This window comes from Meleagris gallopavo, chromosome 2 (assembly GCF_000146605.3).
Source record: "Meleagris gallopavo isolate NT-WF06-2002-E0010 breed Aviagen turkey brand Nicholas breeding stock chromosome 2, Turkey_5.1, whole genome shotgun sequence".
NCBI lineage: Eukaryota > Metazoa > Chordata > Aves > Galliformes > Phasianidae > Meleagris > Meleagris gallopavo.
Window position 1 is genome coordinate 19,750,245 of NC_015012.2, and position 17,306 is coordinate 19,767,550.

Sequence of the window (17,306 nt, forward strand, 5' to 3'; positions counted from 1 at the left end):
AAAACAATAGAACTTTAGTCACAGAAAATCCAGAGCCGTTGATGAGACCTGATGTTAGCTGGCATCTGCAATACAACTGGAAATGGCTTCATATCTTGAGAAATGGTAAGAAAATGTGCCTCCCAGAGGAGTCACGCGGTCCCAGCTGTATGTGAAAGATTAGCCAGGATCAAGTTGACAGTCTTTTGTCAGATAACCATGAGTTGCTCTTGCAAAAGCAGGGCTTAGGGATGGGCTCTGTTTCTAGTTACAGAACCCAGCTGGAATGCTACAGGACAAGCTGCCAGGAAGGTCGGGGGAGAATGAGTGCAACTAGAGAGAAGCTAGGAACCTTAACAAAACGTATGTGTGTCTGTGCATGTAAAGTCACACTGGGACCACAAAAGGGCAGGAGGAAGGCTGCTGGGGAGTGATAAGGAAGGCGGCTCAGTGTCATTTTTATTATGATATCTGTAGTTCTGTTAAAACAAACAAACAAAAAAACCAACCCAGATAAAGGACATGTTCCATCACATAGCAGAGTAGTTGTGCTACCCTAACCATTTGCAAAAAGTGAGACAGAGGAATGTGAAAAATTTTATAAGACTGAAAGTTAGAACTTCTTCCCAGGCACAGGCTGTGAGGCTATTCTTGTCACTTCTCTGCTTCTTTTTCCTGTGACTCTTGCATCCTTCACGCATTCTGTTCCTCTTTGTCTCTGTGCCAAGAAGCTGCATCTGTGCCTCAACAAAGCAGCTCTTGGAAACAATGGGATTTTCAGCATGCCCCTTCTCCCGGTGAAGGCTGAGAGCGTAACAAGCTTCTTTTATTGGTCTTATGGTTTTGATTCCACTTCTTCTACAGCCTGTTATGTTGTGTTATCCCCCTTGACTTATGATGTCCTTGCTCCTGGCATACCTACATGGTTCCTAGCCTTTATTTTTTTCATTTTTTTTCTCCAAAAGCTTGTAGAGCTAATGGGGAGGGGAGGGATGGGGGAACCACAACATTGTGCTGTGCACCAGTTGAAGAACTTAGTACAGAGCTACTTTGAAGTGCCAAAATTGCTTGTTTTACAGTTGCTACTGCGATCATGCAGTGAGCATTGCTGATGCTGATGACCAGCTGAAGTAAATCATGCTGTTTATCTGCTGGTTCTCCACTCTCCTGTATCCTGATCTGCTATCTCCCCCACCTGAGCTGCAGTTAATTCACTTCCTTGTATAAGAAACAGATTGCACTTGTGCTACACCTTACCCTGCCCTAATGCTTCTCCTCCCTCTCTTTAATCTCAGTTTGAGACTATTGCTGACACATCTGATTCATCAAGCAGCATCACTCTCAAAAGTTACAGGATGCGTTCTGAGGTAGAGTTGTTAGCGTGCAGTGTTGCAAGATGTGTGATATGCCAGATGGCCCTGAGAGCATACAGAAAGGCAGCTTTACTTACAGTCCCTGTTTATCTGGGTGGGTGAAAACCTTTTTCCTGGCCATGGTAACTGTATATAACAAAGCAAAAGAAAAGAAAGTCTGCTTAATGCCTTTGCTGTGTGTGTCTGGATTGCCGTTCTGGTAGACAAAAATCTTTCTTTGGACCTCTGCTTGTTGGATAATGAAGGGAAAAAAAAAAAAATCTGGGGGAGGTGGAAAAAGTCACGACAGCCCTGTTTCACAGAGTAGGGCCTTTATTTCCTTTTCAATAATAAGATTGACAGGGGCGAAAGGTTCTTTTTTTTTTTTTTCCCCTTCTGTTTGTGTTTGTGCATGACTTTTGAAGCATGGGCTCCTCTGTTCTCTTACACTACTCTTTTGCTTTGTTTAAAGTGTTTGAGGATAATGCCCTGTACATTCATTTTGTTGGTTTGCTGCTTCCTCCTAGGGACTAGCGGATACAAAAATTCCAGGAGTTGGTTCTCCCACAAGCAGCCGTGGTATCTATAACACTTCTGGGGGACGGAGACCAAGTCAGAGCCAACTGAATCGCACGTATTCCCCAGCCTCTCTTCATCGTAGTGTCAGCCAGCTGCTTGACATCTATGACAAGAAGCCTTTTGTTGATGAACTACCTTGGGATACCATAATTCGTAATCATCGCGCTGGTGGTCGTGGCTTGGTAAGGACTCCTTCTGTGATGCTGTTGTGTCAGCTGTTGGTGATTCTTAGAATTGTGTTAGAAACATGAAAATGTGTAACAAAGGATCAGGAAGGATTTCAAAAGATCTAGAAAGAGATGGTCAAATTCCTTCCTGCCTATTGCAGGTCCTCACATACTGCTCTAAAGGGATGCAAGTAGTCTTCACTTCGTGTCTATCTGTCCATGGTAGCTGTTGAACCAATAACTGCACGGTCTATCAGCAATATGCATTTTAAAGAAATCTATTCTGTTTAGCCAACTCATAGATGTTTCTCTGCACCCATTTCAGCAAGTGTGTAAGAGGGGACAGTGAGAAAAAAGGCTTTATGCTCTGTCTGCATGGGGCTAAAAGGAGTCTGGGGGTGGTGGGCATAGCAGCTGTAGCATGCCACACTACACGGATGTTATTGCTGTTGCTGCAATATCTGCTAAGGCTTAAGAGCCTGGTGACACTTAGCTCAGAATTGAACTGGTTTACAGACGGCTCTGTTGACCTTTAGAACTGGTAAAAAGTAGGAGCACGGGAATTAAAATTCACTTTTGGTGGCCAACCACCATTACAATGAGTTAAGCTCCCTTTTAATGTCAAAAATACAAAACAGGGCTCTTGGATCGACGTTTTCTGTACATTGTTTTAGATTACTTGAAATCCAATTGCCTCTGCTGTGTTGCTCATCTACTCTGCTGCAAAAAAAAAAAGTCTGCAAGGCTTTTAACTCAACTCTTCCCTTTATTACAGCAAGTAGCTAGTAATTGACGTATTGTTCATTCTGTCCTTTTTTGGGATGAATATACTGAATGGTGTAAGCACACTATTACAGATAGTTGCAGAATGCTGCTAATAGTGTCTTTTTGATATAGAAACCAAGTGTAGATGTCTCTCCTTGCTGTCACCTTTTTATCTGGCTCAATGCATTAGAGTATTTTGAGATTGAAAGGAAGCTGAGAGACTCTGAAAAGCTCAGTGTGTGTCAAAACAATTGAGTGACAGGTCACATTTTATGGGTTATAGTAACTGGAATTGTGCCAGGCCTATGGCCAGGTGCTAGTGCAGTTACACAGTGCTCTATAGTAGGGCTCATTCTTTTATAAATTATCTGGCTTTAGGACTCAAAAGTATACTAAGTTCAGAGATGACACTAAATAGGGAAAAGCTTTAGACTCCTTGGAGGGTCAAGGGGCCTTGTAAAGAGATTTTAACAAATCAAAAGGTTTGGTACTGAGCAACCTCATGGATGTTGAACAAGAGCAAGTGCAGGATTCTGCACTTCAGAGGGGTGCATGTACAGGCTGGGGGATGAGAGGCTGGAGAGCAGTCCTGCAGGAAAGTATCTAGGGGTCCTGGCTGACAGCAAGTAGAGTATGAGTCAGCAGTGTCCCCTGGCAGCCAGAAGGGCCAACTGTACCCTCAGTGCTCCTTGTGGGTTCCTTTCAGCTCACACTATTGTAGGATAGGTTCCCAATTACTGTTGTTAACACCATTTCCTTAATCTTTGTCAGGATGGAAGGTGTATTTTCAAACCTATGATAACTGTGTAAAGTTAGTATTGGAAGCAGGTGTGCACAAATGGTTTTGTTCTTAATTTATGGTGGGAGGAAGGGAAAAACATACAGGAACGAAGCAATGCCTTTAATTTACTTAAGCTGTTTCAGAATCATTTGGGGAAAAAAGAATTGAAGGAATAGAGTTACATTTTGTTAGCTGAAGATGTGCCTCACAACTGTTGTGTTTTTGTTTTAATTTCTTTACAGTATGCTGAAGAAGATGATCTCGTCAGTGTCATCAAAGGTTTCAGTACAGTTACCAAAGAGCACACCACATTCACTGACACCCACCTTTGAAAACCATAACCACATTCTCTTGAAAATGGAAAGTGGGGTAACTTGCCAAAAGCAGCCTGCATGGACCTGGGGATAGGGCTGCAGTTTCCACATCTCGAGCCCACTTAAGAGATAAAAATGTGTGTTGGGAGCTGGGGTAAGAAGGGGCGGGGGTTTAGCTAGCCTTTTTTCATCTTTTTTTATCCATAAACTAAAAACTGTGTTAGCACTGATGTTTCAGAACGGTAAAAGAAGAACAGTCTGAAAATCGAAGTTATAGAATAGTAAAGGATGGTGAAGACAGAAGCTCTCATCCTTACCTCTCATCCAGCTTTCACAGCTGAGGAGCACCTAGGGGGGAAGTAGGTAAGGAAAATCCTTTACCTTTCCAAAATGCAGCATATGGCTGAAAGGGGCCTTCCCTGCAGGATCGCCATGTCTTTTCTTGGCCTGACAAAGCTCCACCACAAATCCCTGTTCACGCCTCAGTGAATAAACAGCAAATGGAATAATTCACGTGGAGTTGCTTTACTCTTTGCAGCCTCTCTCCCCTTCTACCCCGATCCTTTGTCTTAAGTAAAAAAATAAAAAATAAAAAAAAATAAAAAAAATCATAAATTAATACTCAACTAACTCCAGGCAGCCCTCTTCCCTTCTAAGGTAGAAAACCTCCTCCTATTCCCTATTAAGCATTTGCTGTCACAGCTTTCCCTTCTGCTTATGTATTACTAATCTACATGCAATATAATTTGTTCACCACCCACAGCAAGCCCAGTAGCAAACATCAAGCAGTCAGCAAAACACAGGTAGAAAATATCATGTCAAAGCACTTGTAATCGAGAATTATTACACCGTGACAGCAGATCTCTCCCATATTCATCTCTGTTCTCTCTTTCTTAAGGAAGTGACAAGGAAGCTCTCAGGAGACTGCCAGTTCAGTGTATTTTGCCAAGCATATCTTCATGCATGCTCTCGGACACAATCAGCAAAACCCATCATCTGCTTCCATATGTTTTCAGAAAGCACAAGCAACATTTTCCTGACAATTTATTAGGACAAAGAGGCAATATAATATGCTATTTTAAATAGCTTCCTCCTTTTCCTGGACAATACATTTCAGCCTTCATACAGCAGCATACAGAGCAAGGATCCCACTCAGAAAACAAGACTACAACAGCAGCCCTGCCAGTTAGGCAGAATCCAGCCAAGACAGCAGCAGCTCTAGAGACTGTGCAGCTGTGTCAAAAAGGAGTCTTCCACCAAGCAACCAAGTATTCCTCTAGCACCCTCCCTCCCCCTTCCAACATTACCACAACATAGCACATGCCTGACTGTGTTTACTTAAGAATGCACAACAACATTTCAGACGAAGTACCGCACTACATTTTGGAGCATTACATAAAGCCACACACTGATGTGGACAACTCTTCCAGTGTTTGGCAGCAGTCAGGTACTTCCTCAGAACCTGCCTCCTTACAATTTTCATTCAGGTTATTGGAACAAAATTCCATTCAAGAAGAAACCCACAACATGCAGTGTTATATTTGCTAGCAGCCAGAGGGCACATCCACCTCATCTTTGCCACCAGTCACATTTTCACAAGCCATAGTCTTGGCAAGATGAATCATTCTTCCGGTGACGTGGTGAAGCAGCTGTCTTTGTAGGTGATGGAGAAGCTGCACCAGGTAACTCAGGCCCACCTTCAGCAAGCACTGGTGCAGAAACCAGATGAGGCACTTTCTTCCTTCCCAGGAAACCAGCTCCTTCAAACCCTGTTTTCTTTTTGCTTTCTGCTTTGGCTTCACCCTCCTCTTCTGGTCCTCTTCTTTTGAGATCCAGAGAATTCTCCGGCATCCTGTGAACCTCTGTACTGCAACACCCACCTGCATCTGTCAGACCTCGCACTTCAAGTGCTGTTGTCAGGACTGCCTTCTCAGCTGCACTGCCCTCAGCCGTTGACTTCCTGGCTTCTGTCTGGCTTGAATTCCCATTAACAGGGGCTGCCTTTTCTACTGGGCTTTTGCTGGATAAGCTGAAAGCCTGGAAGTCCCGGTAACTGTGAAAGCTCTCCGTCCGCCTTGCTCTTGCCAGCAGGGGACTTTCTCTGTATGGCCTCACCGAACCGTACGTAGCTGTTTCGTAGATAGTTTCATGGTGTTGCAGTTGGAGGCTTCCAAAAACCAACAAAAAAAAAAACACAACAAGAAAACAGTATAAGAGCAATGACAAATAAGCAGATATTAGACTGACAGTAACGGCCAGTTCTTCTACAAACTCTGCTCCCACTCTTCCTAGGGTAGTAATATACTCATCTGAATTCCCACACAACAGTTTTGAGTCCACTTGTTTCTTGTTCTCGTATGGTACTACAACATGCATGCACATAAGCCAACAGCGATCAAGAAGCATGCGAGTAACTGACAATACTTACAGCATGGATTCATGGTCACCAAACCTGCCCTCAGCTACATGACAGGTAAAACTTTTGCTGTCACTCTATGCCCTACCTGGAATTAGATTCGCGCAGCCGGTTTGGTTGAACAACCGAGGTGGCAGGACTGATGTTGGGTGTGGCACAGCGAGACGTGCTCAAGTCACACTGGTCAAGCAACTTCAGCAGCTCTTCCTCTGTAGGGCCACCAACATCTGAAAGAGATGATTCTTAGTGCTGGAGCCCATTTGCATTAGTCACATACAAGCGATAACAGAAAAGGAACAGCAGACCAGCCGTAACACAACTTACTTACCTTTGTCTTCACTCTTATTAACCATGTCCATTGCTGTGGTCAGGTCCCACATCTGGATGCTGCCATTTGCATGTCCAGTGAAGAGATAACGGCGGGGTCGGGAGCCCATTCTGCTGGATCCCTCACATTCCCGGACAGTAAAAGATGAGATGGTAGTGCAATCTACTGCCTGGATCTCACAGATTCTACAGGAAGGAAAAAACAATAACACTTGCACCTGGCATAGTTTGGCCAGTAAAAGCAGTATGATTTTGATTATCTGAGCAGGCAACTAATTTGCCCTCAGCATGACCTTTCTTCCAGCCAGAAGTTCTTCCCATGCATGGCTAACGTGATGCTCACCTGCAGAGCAAGTACCTTCTCCCTGCCCTACTGCCTCGCATTTGCAGTGTTACTGCTTGTTTATTTTTATTAGGGAGCCCCGCTACATTCAGCATCCTTCTACAATCCACAGGTGTAAGAAATCCAAGGCTCACAGAAGAATGACAGCAAATAGCCTCTTCCACTGCTAGACATTCCAGGAAACTGAGCTGCAGAAAGCATATTTAGCCATATAAAAAGCAAAAAAAAAATAAATCCAAGGATGATAAATTCAAGGTCACAAGACAAAAATGTGTTGATAGCAACTGCAATATTCCCACCCCTCTTTCCCCCAGTAGTTTAGAAGATTATGTGGGTAACAATAAGAATTAAGCCAGACTCCACACCAGAACTTCATGTATTCTATGCAATCTGACTTGTTTTGTCTGATTTTTTTTTTTTTTTTTTACAGCCCCCTGTATTAAGCTTTTTAGAAAAATGCCAAAATAAGAAATTTAACAGAAGTCTCCAATACATACAAAATTGACTGAAGTAAAAAAGCACACCAGGGCTCCTTTCCTCAATTCAACTGCTAAGACTGTTAATGCATCAGTGCTTTCTCCCAGATTTAAAGTTATTAGGCAGAAAGTGATGTAAGAATAATAAGAAATTCAGAACTGAGATGCACCATCTTCTCTGATCTCCTGCTATTTTCCTAGTCTAACAGGAATAAAAAAACACACCACTTTTCATCTGTTGCAGTGTAATAGAGTATGATGCAGTCAAGCCTTAATAAATAATTGCATATGCGATCTAAAAGTCACTCATATTCTGAAGGTACTTATATATTCTCATATTTTGAGAGACAACTGCAAAGGAAGAGAGAAAATGTTTTCTCGTAGCCTTCACAAGCAGCGTAATCCCTACCACCTACAACTTCAGCATTAGTTTTCTGAAATACAGCGTTACCTTGGTACCATGGAGGAGAGAAACAGATTCTGTATAGGCTCACAAATATATTTCTTTTGTGAACTCAGCAGGTAAGCCATCACAATGCGCATCAATGAAACCACATTTTTCAAAATGCCACTTGGTTTTTAGGTTAGATCATTAAGTACAAAGCTGTGTCACAAACACACAGAGCAGAACACAGCCAGAGCTGTCAAGCACATGAGAAGTTTGCTAAATTCAACTTCAGGCATCTCCACCGGATAGGAGACTCAGACACTTGAGAAGTACTGCTTCTTTCCCACTTAAAACTCCAAACACGGACATACCTTTTCCCAGTTGAAGACAGCCTTACAAAGAGCTTATTAGTGATGGGAACAACTTTCTGAATAAACACCTGTTGATCATCACGTTCACCAAAGGGTCCTAGAGAAAAAATAAATAAAAAAAAACACACTTTTTCAATATTTTCGTAGTTTCAACTCCCACATCCTCTTCCCCACACAGCCATGAAGACCCAGTCACATGTTAGTACTATTATTAGAATTTTGAAGCATCAGGTCCGGGGATCTAAAGATGGTTGATAACCAATAGTTAGAAAAAGCTACCCAGGAGTAGACTTTGCAAGTACAGATCTTTTGAGTGTTTTTTGTTCATTTGTTTTAAAAAGCATCAATTCTTGAGTTTCCCATATGTTCCTGTAGAAATTACCACGTCAGTACAAAACCCTACATTAGGTCACCTCAGTAAGTACTTTCTTACTTTGCAGCTTTTAGATGTCTGAAGGCCTCATTAGATTTCTTGTAACCTCTCCCTGTGTTCACACAGCATTCTTTTCATCTAAGGTTCATTTGCAAGACTCTAACCACAAAGGAATCTAGACTACCCAGCTACCCTTATTTAGCAACACACATACCTTGAATATCTTGCTATACCAATGTGTTCCCATCATTTGCATGTACAGTTTTAAGGCTTCAGTAAACTTCACAACAACTTCAGAATTTTTCTACATGTACATCATTCAAAACCAAACGAACAGTGAACTGTTGCAACTAACTCAAACCTTGCTACGTTCATCTGCTGTGATGATATTCTCCTGTGCTTTCTGTCATTCCCTCATTAAAAGTGAAATGCTACATGAGTCTGCCCAAGGAAAAGATATAGCATTTATGATCAAGTTTTTTCTCCCTTTTCCTATGGTAAAGCAAGTGCTGTAAGTGCTCTCACTCTATACAGCCTAAATGGTGAACGTTTCCAGATAAGCATTACTGATTCCCACCATCATTTCAAAGGAATTGCAGTATATACTATGCTCATCAGCTGACAAGAACGATCTAGCTTCTGTTAAACCTTCATGAGACCAGCTAAAGTACAGCCTCTGCACATCAAATTGGACAGGTATCCTACCAATGTCATTTCCAGAGCAGTAACTGCCATGACTCTCTGCTTCCTCCAGGGATAAGATTTTGAACGATGCAAGAGGTGTTGAGCCCGGCTGAGTTGAAATCATGCCTCGGAACCGAGTTACAGTCCATGTCCGTACGTGGTTGTTATCTGCACAAACTAGAAAGGAAAAAGGTGTAAATAACATTTACAAGGGATGACAAAGATAAACTTCTTCAATATTATCTGTATTATAGTTTCTCTAGTTTTTCCAAGATTGACCAAACAGGATTTAGTCATCTAGCAACCAACAATTATTTAACAATGTACAAGTGTTACATTGTGAATGTCCTGTTCTTTCTTAAGTTTTGTCTCAACCTTCAGAAATACAGGAAAAAAATAGGGAGATGGAACAAATGATTGACAGACATTAACGTCTGACTGGGTCAGCACCAGTAGCCTACACAACTTTCTGTGCAGGTGCTCGGACAAGACATGTCATGACAACAACCAGACAGCAGAATCCTCATCATACAAAAATGCTCTTCTATCTCATTCATCAGTTAATCTTTTTACATACAAATGTGCCTTTTCCCGGCACTGAGGGTTTTGAATGAAAGTAGATCAGTCCCCTGCCATGTCCTGGTTGCTGGACTCTGAGAGAAACAAATTCTTCCAGCGGAAGGATAGATTAACTTCTCTCCGGAGGCAACAAACGTCTTCCCGAGCTTAAGATAGGGCAGCATAACAAAGACTGGGAGATGGCTGAGAGAAGACAAGACAGAAGCCCCTGAAATCATAGGAAGGCTTTTTCTATGATCCAAGAGGGGATGGTACACATTTTGCTGCAATTTAAAAAGCTCCTGAGAAGTTGCTAAAGCAAGACAAATCCTAAGGGATTTGCCCACAACAGAAGGACTTAGCAGCGAAATACCTGTTTACAAACCTTTTTATTTCTACAAATGGCAACATTGGAATAAAAGGAAACATTAGGTGGTCCAGGTCCAATAAAGCCAAAGCCTTTTAGGAATGTTCTCTTTAAAAGAGTGAATCTAAGCAAATCAAGCTCCCAGAAATCTATCCAACTCATTTCTATCATGTATGGAAACAAAGAAGTTAAGTAGTAATGCATACAAAAACTTCAGTGGACAGAAATAGGGAGATCCACCAATGCAGACTCGTACACACAAAAAATAATAATATAATTACCTGATACAAGGTGTTTCTCTGAGAGCATGATCTTTGTAACAGGACTTCGATGTACTGTGAAAGTCTGAAAGAGCTGAGGCCCAGATCCAACTGTTTCAGGGTGCTGTACAATCACCCTCACTGCTCCAGAGCTGGTACCATATGCTATCTCAATCCAATTGCCACTTACACCTACAGCAAGCAAGAACACAGTTGTTCCTTTCTCCAAGTTTCCAAAGTAAGGAAGTATTTAAACACTCTTTTATTCATTATTTTCCTGTGATCAGAGATGTTTTTCTCCTTGAGTTTTTTCAGTTCCACACTGTATGCATCAAAACTGTCTTAGTAGCAGTCCTCTCTTTCCCCATCCTCTCCCCTCCTTTCCAAAGGTGAAAGGAAAGAAAGTCATTTGAAGATCTTGTTCTACATCCCAGGAGGATATTGTGGCACTTCCCACAGTGACATGGTCAATATGTGCCACATATTGTTTACTTCTGCCTTAGCAGGAGGCAAATGGAAGGACAGCAAGGCAAGAACAGGAAGGGCTATAGTCAAAAAGGTCACTATGATATCAATACAGATATACAAGTAAATAGTTTTTTCAAGTTCTTTTGTTTTTCCTTTAAAAAACAGCTGTACTGTGATTATAAAAGAGCATATAGGTAAAATAGCTGAACATCACTCAGCTCAATACGAAAATGTCTTTTAGTGTATTCTAGTGAGAAGGTTAGAACTGTAAGGCTGTGTTTCTGCCCTCCCCAGAATTCAGCACAAAGTATTTCAGTGATTACAATTTATAATGTAAGTGTATATCCTGTGTGAAAGGTTTAAAGGTACATTATGCAAAAACGTTAGTATACAATGCATCACATGTACATATATACACATTAACATAAAAACACACGTATACCTGTATATACATGTATGCAATTGCATATGTACCTATTTCATAGAATCACCTGGGTTAGAAAAGACTTTAAAGATCTTTAAGTCCAGCTGTCAATCTGACCTACCAAACCCCATCACTAAACTATATCCCTTAGTTGACATCCACATATCTCTTGAATGTCTCCAAGGACAAGGACATCACCACTCCCGGGGCAGCTTATTCCAGTGCTTGGCCACCCTCTCCATGAATAAATGCTTCCTAATATCCAATCTAAGTCTCTCCTGGCGCAACTTGAGATTGTTTCCTCACATCCTATCACTTGTCACCTTAGAAAAGAGATTGTCACTCTTTTGACACTCTCCTCACTGCAACCTCCTTTAAGGCACTTCCAGAGCAATGAGATCTCCCCTCAATCGCCCTTCTAAAGTCTAAATAGCCTCAGTTCCCTCAGTCACACCTCATAACTTGTTTTCTGGTCCTTCACCAACTTCTTTGGTCTTCTCTGCATATGCTCCAGCAACTCAATATCCTTCGTACTCTGAGGTGCCCAAAAGTGAACTACAATATTTGAGGCACAGTCACATTTAGAGATCGCTGTCATTTGACAGTGACTAAAGGAAAAACATTCACTGTTTATGTACAAGCATCTACTTTTGGCCCGCTAGCAGCAATAGAAAGTCCAACTGGAAAAATAAATCTGTAACACTGAAGAAACAGTGTTGCTTAAAGAACAACAATACAATACTGACTTGTTTTAGGTGTGAGGTAGACACTGAGCGCTGTTATAGCATCATTGGAGGAGTCATGGTACAATTCTGTCACTAGAAGATCATTGTCCTTCATCCGCAATGGGAACTTCTGCATGTCTGTGGGAAAAAAAAGGCGTTTATTTATTCCTCTGAATAGACAGTTGTTCTGATGTGACTTAGTCCAACTAAAGAGTTTAGGAACAAAGCTGCTCAGTATCACTATATTTTTTATTCCTCCCTGCCCTCTTTCTTACCTATATAATAGATAGAGCCATTGTTACAGCCCAGCAGCAAAAAAGAGCCAGCAGTATCATAGCTCGTGATAGGAACGACATCCTGGACCTATTGCAAACAGAAGAAACAAATCAAGTCAGATTGCTACTTTCTCAGTTTTCACACTTGTTTTTAGTATGTTTTGTTGAAAAATAACCAAGAACAGAACAAGTACTGGTCTGAAGCTGTTGTGCACACTCTCACATACAACAGCATGATTTAAGTAATGCTTCACTGGCTTCTCTAAAAAACAAAAAAACAAACCTTAAGTTACAGAGTTCAGCAGAAGCAGCATAGCGGTTGTGGAAGATCCTCATCTGTGTGAAGGCACTTAGCAGCTAATGTGGTTGCAGCTACATCACATCTTGAAAAAACAAAGGCCCACCAAACATGCAAAATGAGCGTACTTCACACTTAATCGTTTTTTCCTCTCTAACAACTCCATTGGAGACTGCTGGGCAGAAAAACTTTAAGCCTTTCTCTATCTGTAGTTCTTGTACCCTCTTGCTAGCCTCCATATATCTGCTAAAGGCTAAGATCTCCATAAATAGGAAAAAAATAAAATGCCTTGCCCTGCAAGATCCCATTTTTTCGATACTACTTTAAAGCAGCAGCACAAAAGCAAAAAGGCCAAAAAAAAAAGCAGTCTCAGAATCTGAGAATCTATAGTGAAAGTGCAGCACGCTCTATGGTTCTTTGGATCGAAAATATGTAAGGAAGCTTTCCCACGTGCAAATGTTTACAAAATCAATAAAGGTGGCTTCTTTCCACATTATGCACAGATGCACTGCATTACTCACAGCCTTGAAGAATGCATTAACAACTGCAAGAAGAGGTCAGAACAAGTGGATCCACAATGCTGCCAACAGCACTGTGACTGACCAACAGATCAGAGAAAACAAGAAGAGCCCTTCCTTCTGCAGCTGAGATAGGAACATCAGAGGTGATTCAGAAATTGCACCTGCTATGATATGAACTATTCCCTATTAGGGAAACAGAGCACCAGCATACATCAGTAATTGGTTAAACACAGCCAGTGAGAATCCTCATTTTGCAGTCTGAGTTAGCAGGTAAAGCAATAGGATTCGACAGACATCTCTTATTTTGTAACAGTAAATATTCTGCTTTAAACTCTCCTATGTCAAGTATTTCATTACTGATGTATCCAATAACCAAAACCTCTTCTCATTGCATGCTACTGTAACAGTGCCAGAGGAAGAAGTACTAGGGAAAGCACCTTAGCTAATCTGCTCAGGTCTCCAAGTCGAGAAGATGCCAGAACAAATTATAGACAGAGGTCAGAGTCACATCCTCAGAGTAAATTACCTCAAACACAAAAATCACAGTGCAATGAAGGATAGTTCTGTGAAAACTAAGTTTCCTTGAAGTAGAACTTAAAAAGGGCAATTCTGAAAAGAGATAGAAAGGCACCGAAAATCTGAAAGGAAACACAGGTCTTGGTCTGAGTGGGGCATTAGTGCACTACTGTAAACATCTCTCCTTCAGCAAGTACAATATCAAGTCATAAAAAAATAATTAGATTAATATCATCACATCATTTCATTCCCGCTAAAACTTGCTGTTTTAGCAAATCCTGTCAAATGCCAGTTTGTCACATACCATTAAATTTTCTTGCAAGACATCAACACCAATTTAAATGTCGTTTTGTTTAATTCAAGACCAACCTAACACGTCCATCTCTGCTGCAGAAGCAGAGCTAACCTATGCTTATTTTCTGTTATTTGTTAGCAATGCTGCCACACAAGAGTTGAATCAGAACTCAGCCAGCAAATATGGCAGCAGACATAGGTGTCAGCCTCAGGTCAGTTCTGCATTTTGAGATTTGCAATACAATTTTTCAGTGTTTTTTTGCATCCAGGTTTTGTACCTGAAAGATGCAGATCCAACCACATTACAAGCTTTGTTAGTCACATGAACACTCAACTGTCTCACGTTCATACAGACCTTCTATTTAACATGTATTCTGACAAAATGAATAAAGTTAGTGCAGCCAGAAGCATTCACATGCAAGACAAATATTGTTAAGGCTTCACGTATAATTCTACCAAAGAAGAGTCCCCCACTGAGATCTCCAGAGATCACTCTTTTTAATGTTTTCTTTCTGTTTCCAAAGGTGCGGGAATTACCTGCACACATTCCCAAAAGTTCCTTATTTTATATTATAATTCTGGTGGGGGTTTTTTTTCCGCTTGTTTTTTCAAATGTACAAAATGTTCAAATGTACAAAAAGATGACATTTATTACTCCAAAGCTTACCAGGTCCTTTTATCTGAACATCTAAAAATCACGCTTGGCAGTATCGCCAAACATGACCCCATTTCACACTTGCTTTTAGATTTTTTTACTCTTTTACTAGAAAGACATAGATTATTATAATTGATTCAGGAAATCAAACAGAACACACCTGCCAGTGCTGAGTCACAGCATTCCACACTCCTACTTTCCCTGTATGACTTGTAGCCACCAATTGGTTGCCAATGAAGAAGAGAGCATCTACAGGGACTCCAAGGCTGAACACACCTATTAAAAATAATAATAATAAAATAATAAAGTTCATGTAAAATAAAGAGGAAAAACAACAACAACGGAATATTTCCTGTATTATGTTTTGTTTTTCTTTTGAATTATAGTAGTAAGAAAAGAATGGCCAAAGCTAGGTTCTCTGTGACCTAGGTGAAGTACCATTCAACCAGCAAACAGTTAAATTAAACGGCAGTATGACATTATGATGGTTTTTTTTGTGTTTGTCTTTTTTGTTTGAAATCCAGTCAAACAGAGGTTGTCTTAAAACACATTTTAGAAAGTAGACATACTGAACAGGGTATATACAGAAATCACTCCGAAAGTAATGCCTGCCATTTATTTCCATGGAAACTACAACAGATACAAAGAGCAAAATAACACTATTTAACAGAGCAAATTCTCTGCTACAAATCATTATTTTTCCAATATAGTCACCAATATCAGCCAGGACTGATCAAAATCTAGGCTATATAGTGTATGTGGCAGGACACTCTAAGCAAGATCAGCAACTTGCTTCATGGTCTTCAAACTGGCAGGGGGCCTGGTGCTACAGTGTTGCAATAGAAAGGTTGTTTTCTCCAGTCTGATTCTGGAAATTCCAGCCTTCAGCTTAGTCAGTGTCACAAGGTAAGGATCAGAGTTGATGGTTGGGTTGGGCTCCAGGAAATCCAAAAGGACCACCCTCTTCCTATCCCAAAAGGCAGCACACATCACTTTACCCACCGAGGTCTGCATCTTGATCTTTTCCTGTGATGGAAAGTTCACATGTTGCCAATCCATGAGCTACCATTTGACACAGTAGTGACACCACATCTCAACACCAATAATGAAGCGATCCAGGAAACTGTCACCCTCAGTCTCGTATTGTAAAACTTAATGAGGTTTATAATGCCACCCCTATCCAAGAAGCAGCCCTCTGTTACACCTCAACAAGGAGGCTAAATACATGCTTATGTTCTAATTATGACACTAAACTGTTTTCCGAGGCACAGTACAATCATTCGATGCAGATAAGATTCAGCAGTACAGGGCACTGTGAGAAGAGCAATAATAAAAAATCCACAGAAACAACTGGAATTGATTACTCCAGAGTAGGATGAGGTTCAAGGAAATCTAGGAAGACAGCTTGAAGGGTCTGGAGGAATTTGAAGTGTCAGTCCTGCTTAGGCTCAACAACCTTGAGAACCATCAACAGGGGAGACAATGCTATACATAATGACAGGCTCTTCTCTTAAGGGTCTCTCTCAGTAAAATACTGCTTACAGCAGCAATTCAACAGTAGTGTCTTCTGTAAGTAATATTGAAAGGAAGGAATGATCTCTGGGAGAGCTCTATCACAAAGATGCCAGTCCGCGCAATTTTCTGTAGGCAGCATTACCAGGCTACAAAGACTGCTTGGGATAAATAGTTTCTTTCACAAGATAATAGCAATGTACTCTAACACGAACAAGGATTGTGAGCATTTGCTGCTATAAGAAAATAGGACAGCTACATTCAAATTATTACTATTATTGAATACAAGTATATTGGTCTAGAACACCTAAAATATGACCTATTATCCAGAAGAGGAACAGCACATTCTGATCAATGTTAGTCAGATGAAAAATTCAACCCTATAGGCACTTACTCTCCCAGGCTTCCCCCTGCCTAAGTGGAACTTCCTTGGTTTCACAAAGTCACTCCAATGCAGTACAGTTTGTTTGGCATAACTACTTCCCTTTTTTTCCCCACCCCCCCATCTTCAGTCATAGTTTAAATTAACAGAACCTAATGAGAGCCAGAATAACAGAGCTAGAAATTGCCTGATCACCTTAAAGTAAGGTCTATCTTTCAAATTAAGGCACGTGTACCAGAATATAAATTTCACAGAATCATAGGGGTTGGAAAGGACCTTGGGAGATTATCTAGTTTACTCCTACTTCTAAAGCAAGTTCCCTACTGTGGCCTCGTCACGGTTTTGTGTTTTTTTGGTTTTCAGTATTCCACACCATAACATCATGTAGTGCACTGGGAGTTAAAGTGTTAATGCTCCAATTGCAGGTACCTATCCCTATACATCACGGAAGTCATGGGATCCAGCCCTTCCGGGTGGGGCGGTCTCTTACTGCCTGGCAGTGGGTGCTGGAGGGTGCTTTCCTAGCCGTTCTAAGCTTTTCAGGTTTGACTTGGTCTCGGGAACTCTCTCTCCCCCCTATTTTATTTATTAGTTTCAGTTTCAATTAGATTTATTATGCTGTGTTATCTCGCATTCCAATATTATAGTTAGTAAAATAAGTTTTCCTCCATAGATCGTTGCTTTTTTATTTTTTTCCCTCCTTTCCTTGAGCCCAGCTCCCATCTCCCTACCCCTC

General features: G+C 41.1%; 2 protein-coding genes across 3 annotated transcripts in view; one reads left to right on the forward strand and one right to left on the reverse strand.

The window, feature by feature from the left end:
* Positions 1-3,955, forward strand: part of USH2A (usherin) — a 395,196-nt gene extending 391,241 nt beyond the window's left edge. Inside the window, 2 exon segments of the mRNA XM_019612664.2 lie at positions 1,859-2,092; positions 3,866-3,955. Of these exon segments, the coding sequence (XP_019468209.1) occupies positions 1,859-2,092; positions 3,866-3,955 (324 nt within the window).
* A 795-nt stretch (positions 3,956-4,750) lies between these two features.
* The window catches only part of KCTD3 (potassium channel tetramerization domain containing 3), a 95,735-nt gene continuing 83,179 nt past the window's right edge, over positions 4,751-17,306 (reverse strand). For both annotated transcript variants that reach the window (XM_010706707.3, XM_010706706.3), the window contains exons 10-18: positions 14,837-14,952; positions 12,393-12,480; positions 12,139-12,255; positions 10,522-10,692; positions 9,337-9,492; positions 8,259-8,355; positions 6,682-6,866; positions 6,442-6,580; positions 4,751-6,104 (exon numbers count right to left, since the gene is read on the reverse strand). In XM_010706707.3, coding sequence (XP_010705009.2) covers positions 5,531-6,104; positions 6,442-6,580; positions 6,682-6,866; positions 8,259-8,355; positions 9,337-9,492; positions 10,522-10,692; positions 12,139-12,255; positions 12,393-12,480; positions 14,837-14,952 — 1,643 coding nt within the window. In that variant the 3' untranslated portion in view covers positions 4,751-5,530. The remainder of the gene's footprint in view (positions 6,105-6,441; positions 6,581-6,681; positions 6,867-8,258; positions 8,356-9,336; positions 9,493-10,521; positions 10,693-12,138; positions 12,256-12,392; positions 12,481-14,836; positions 14,953-17,306) is intronic.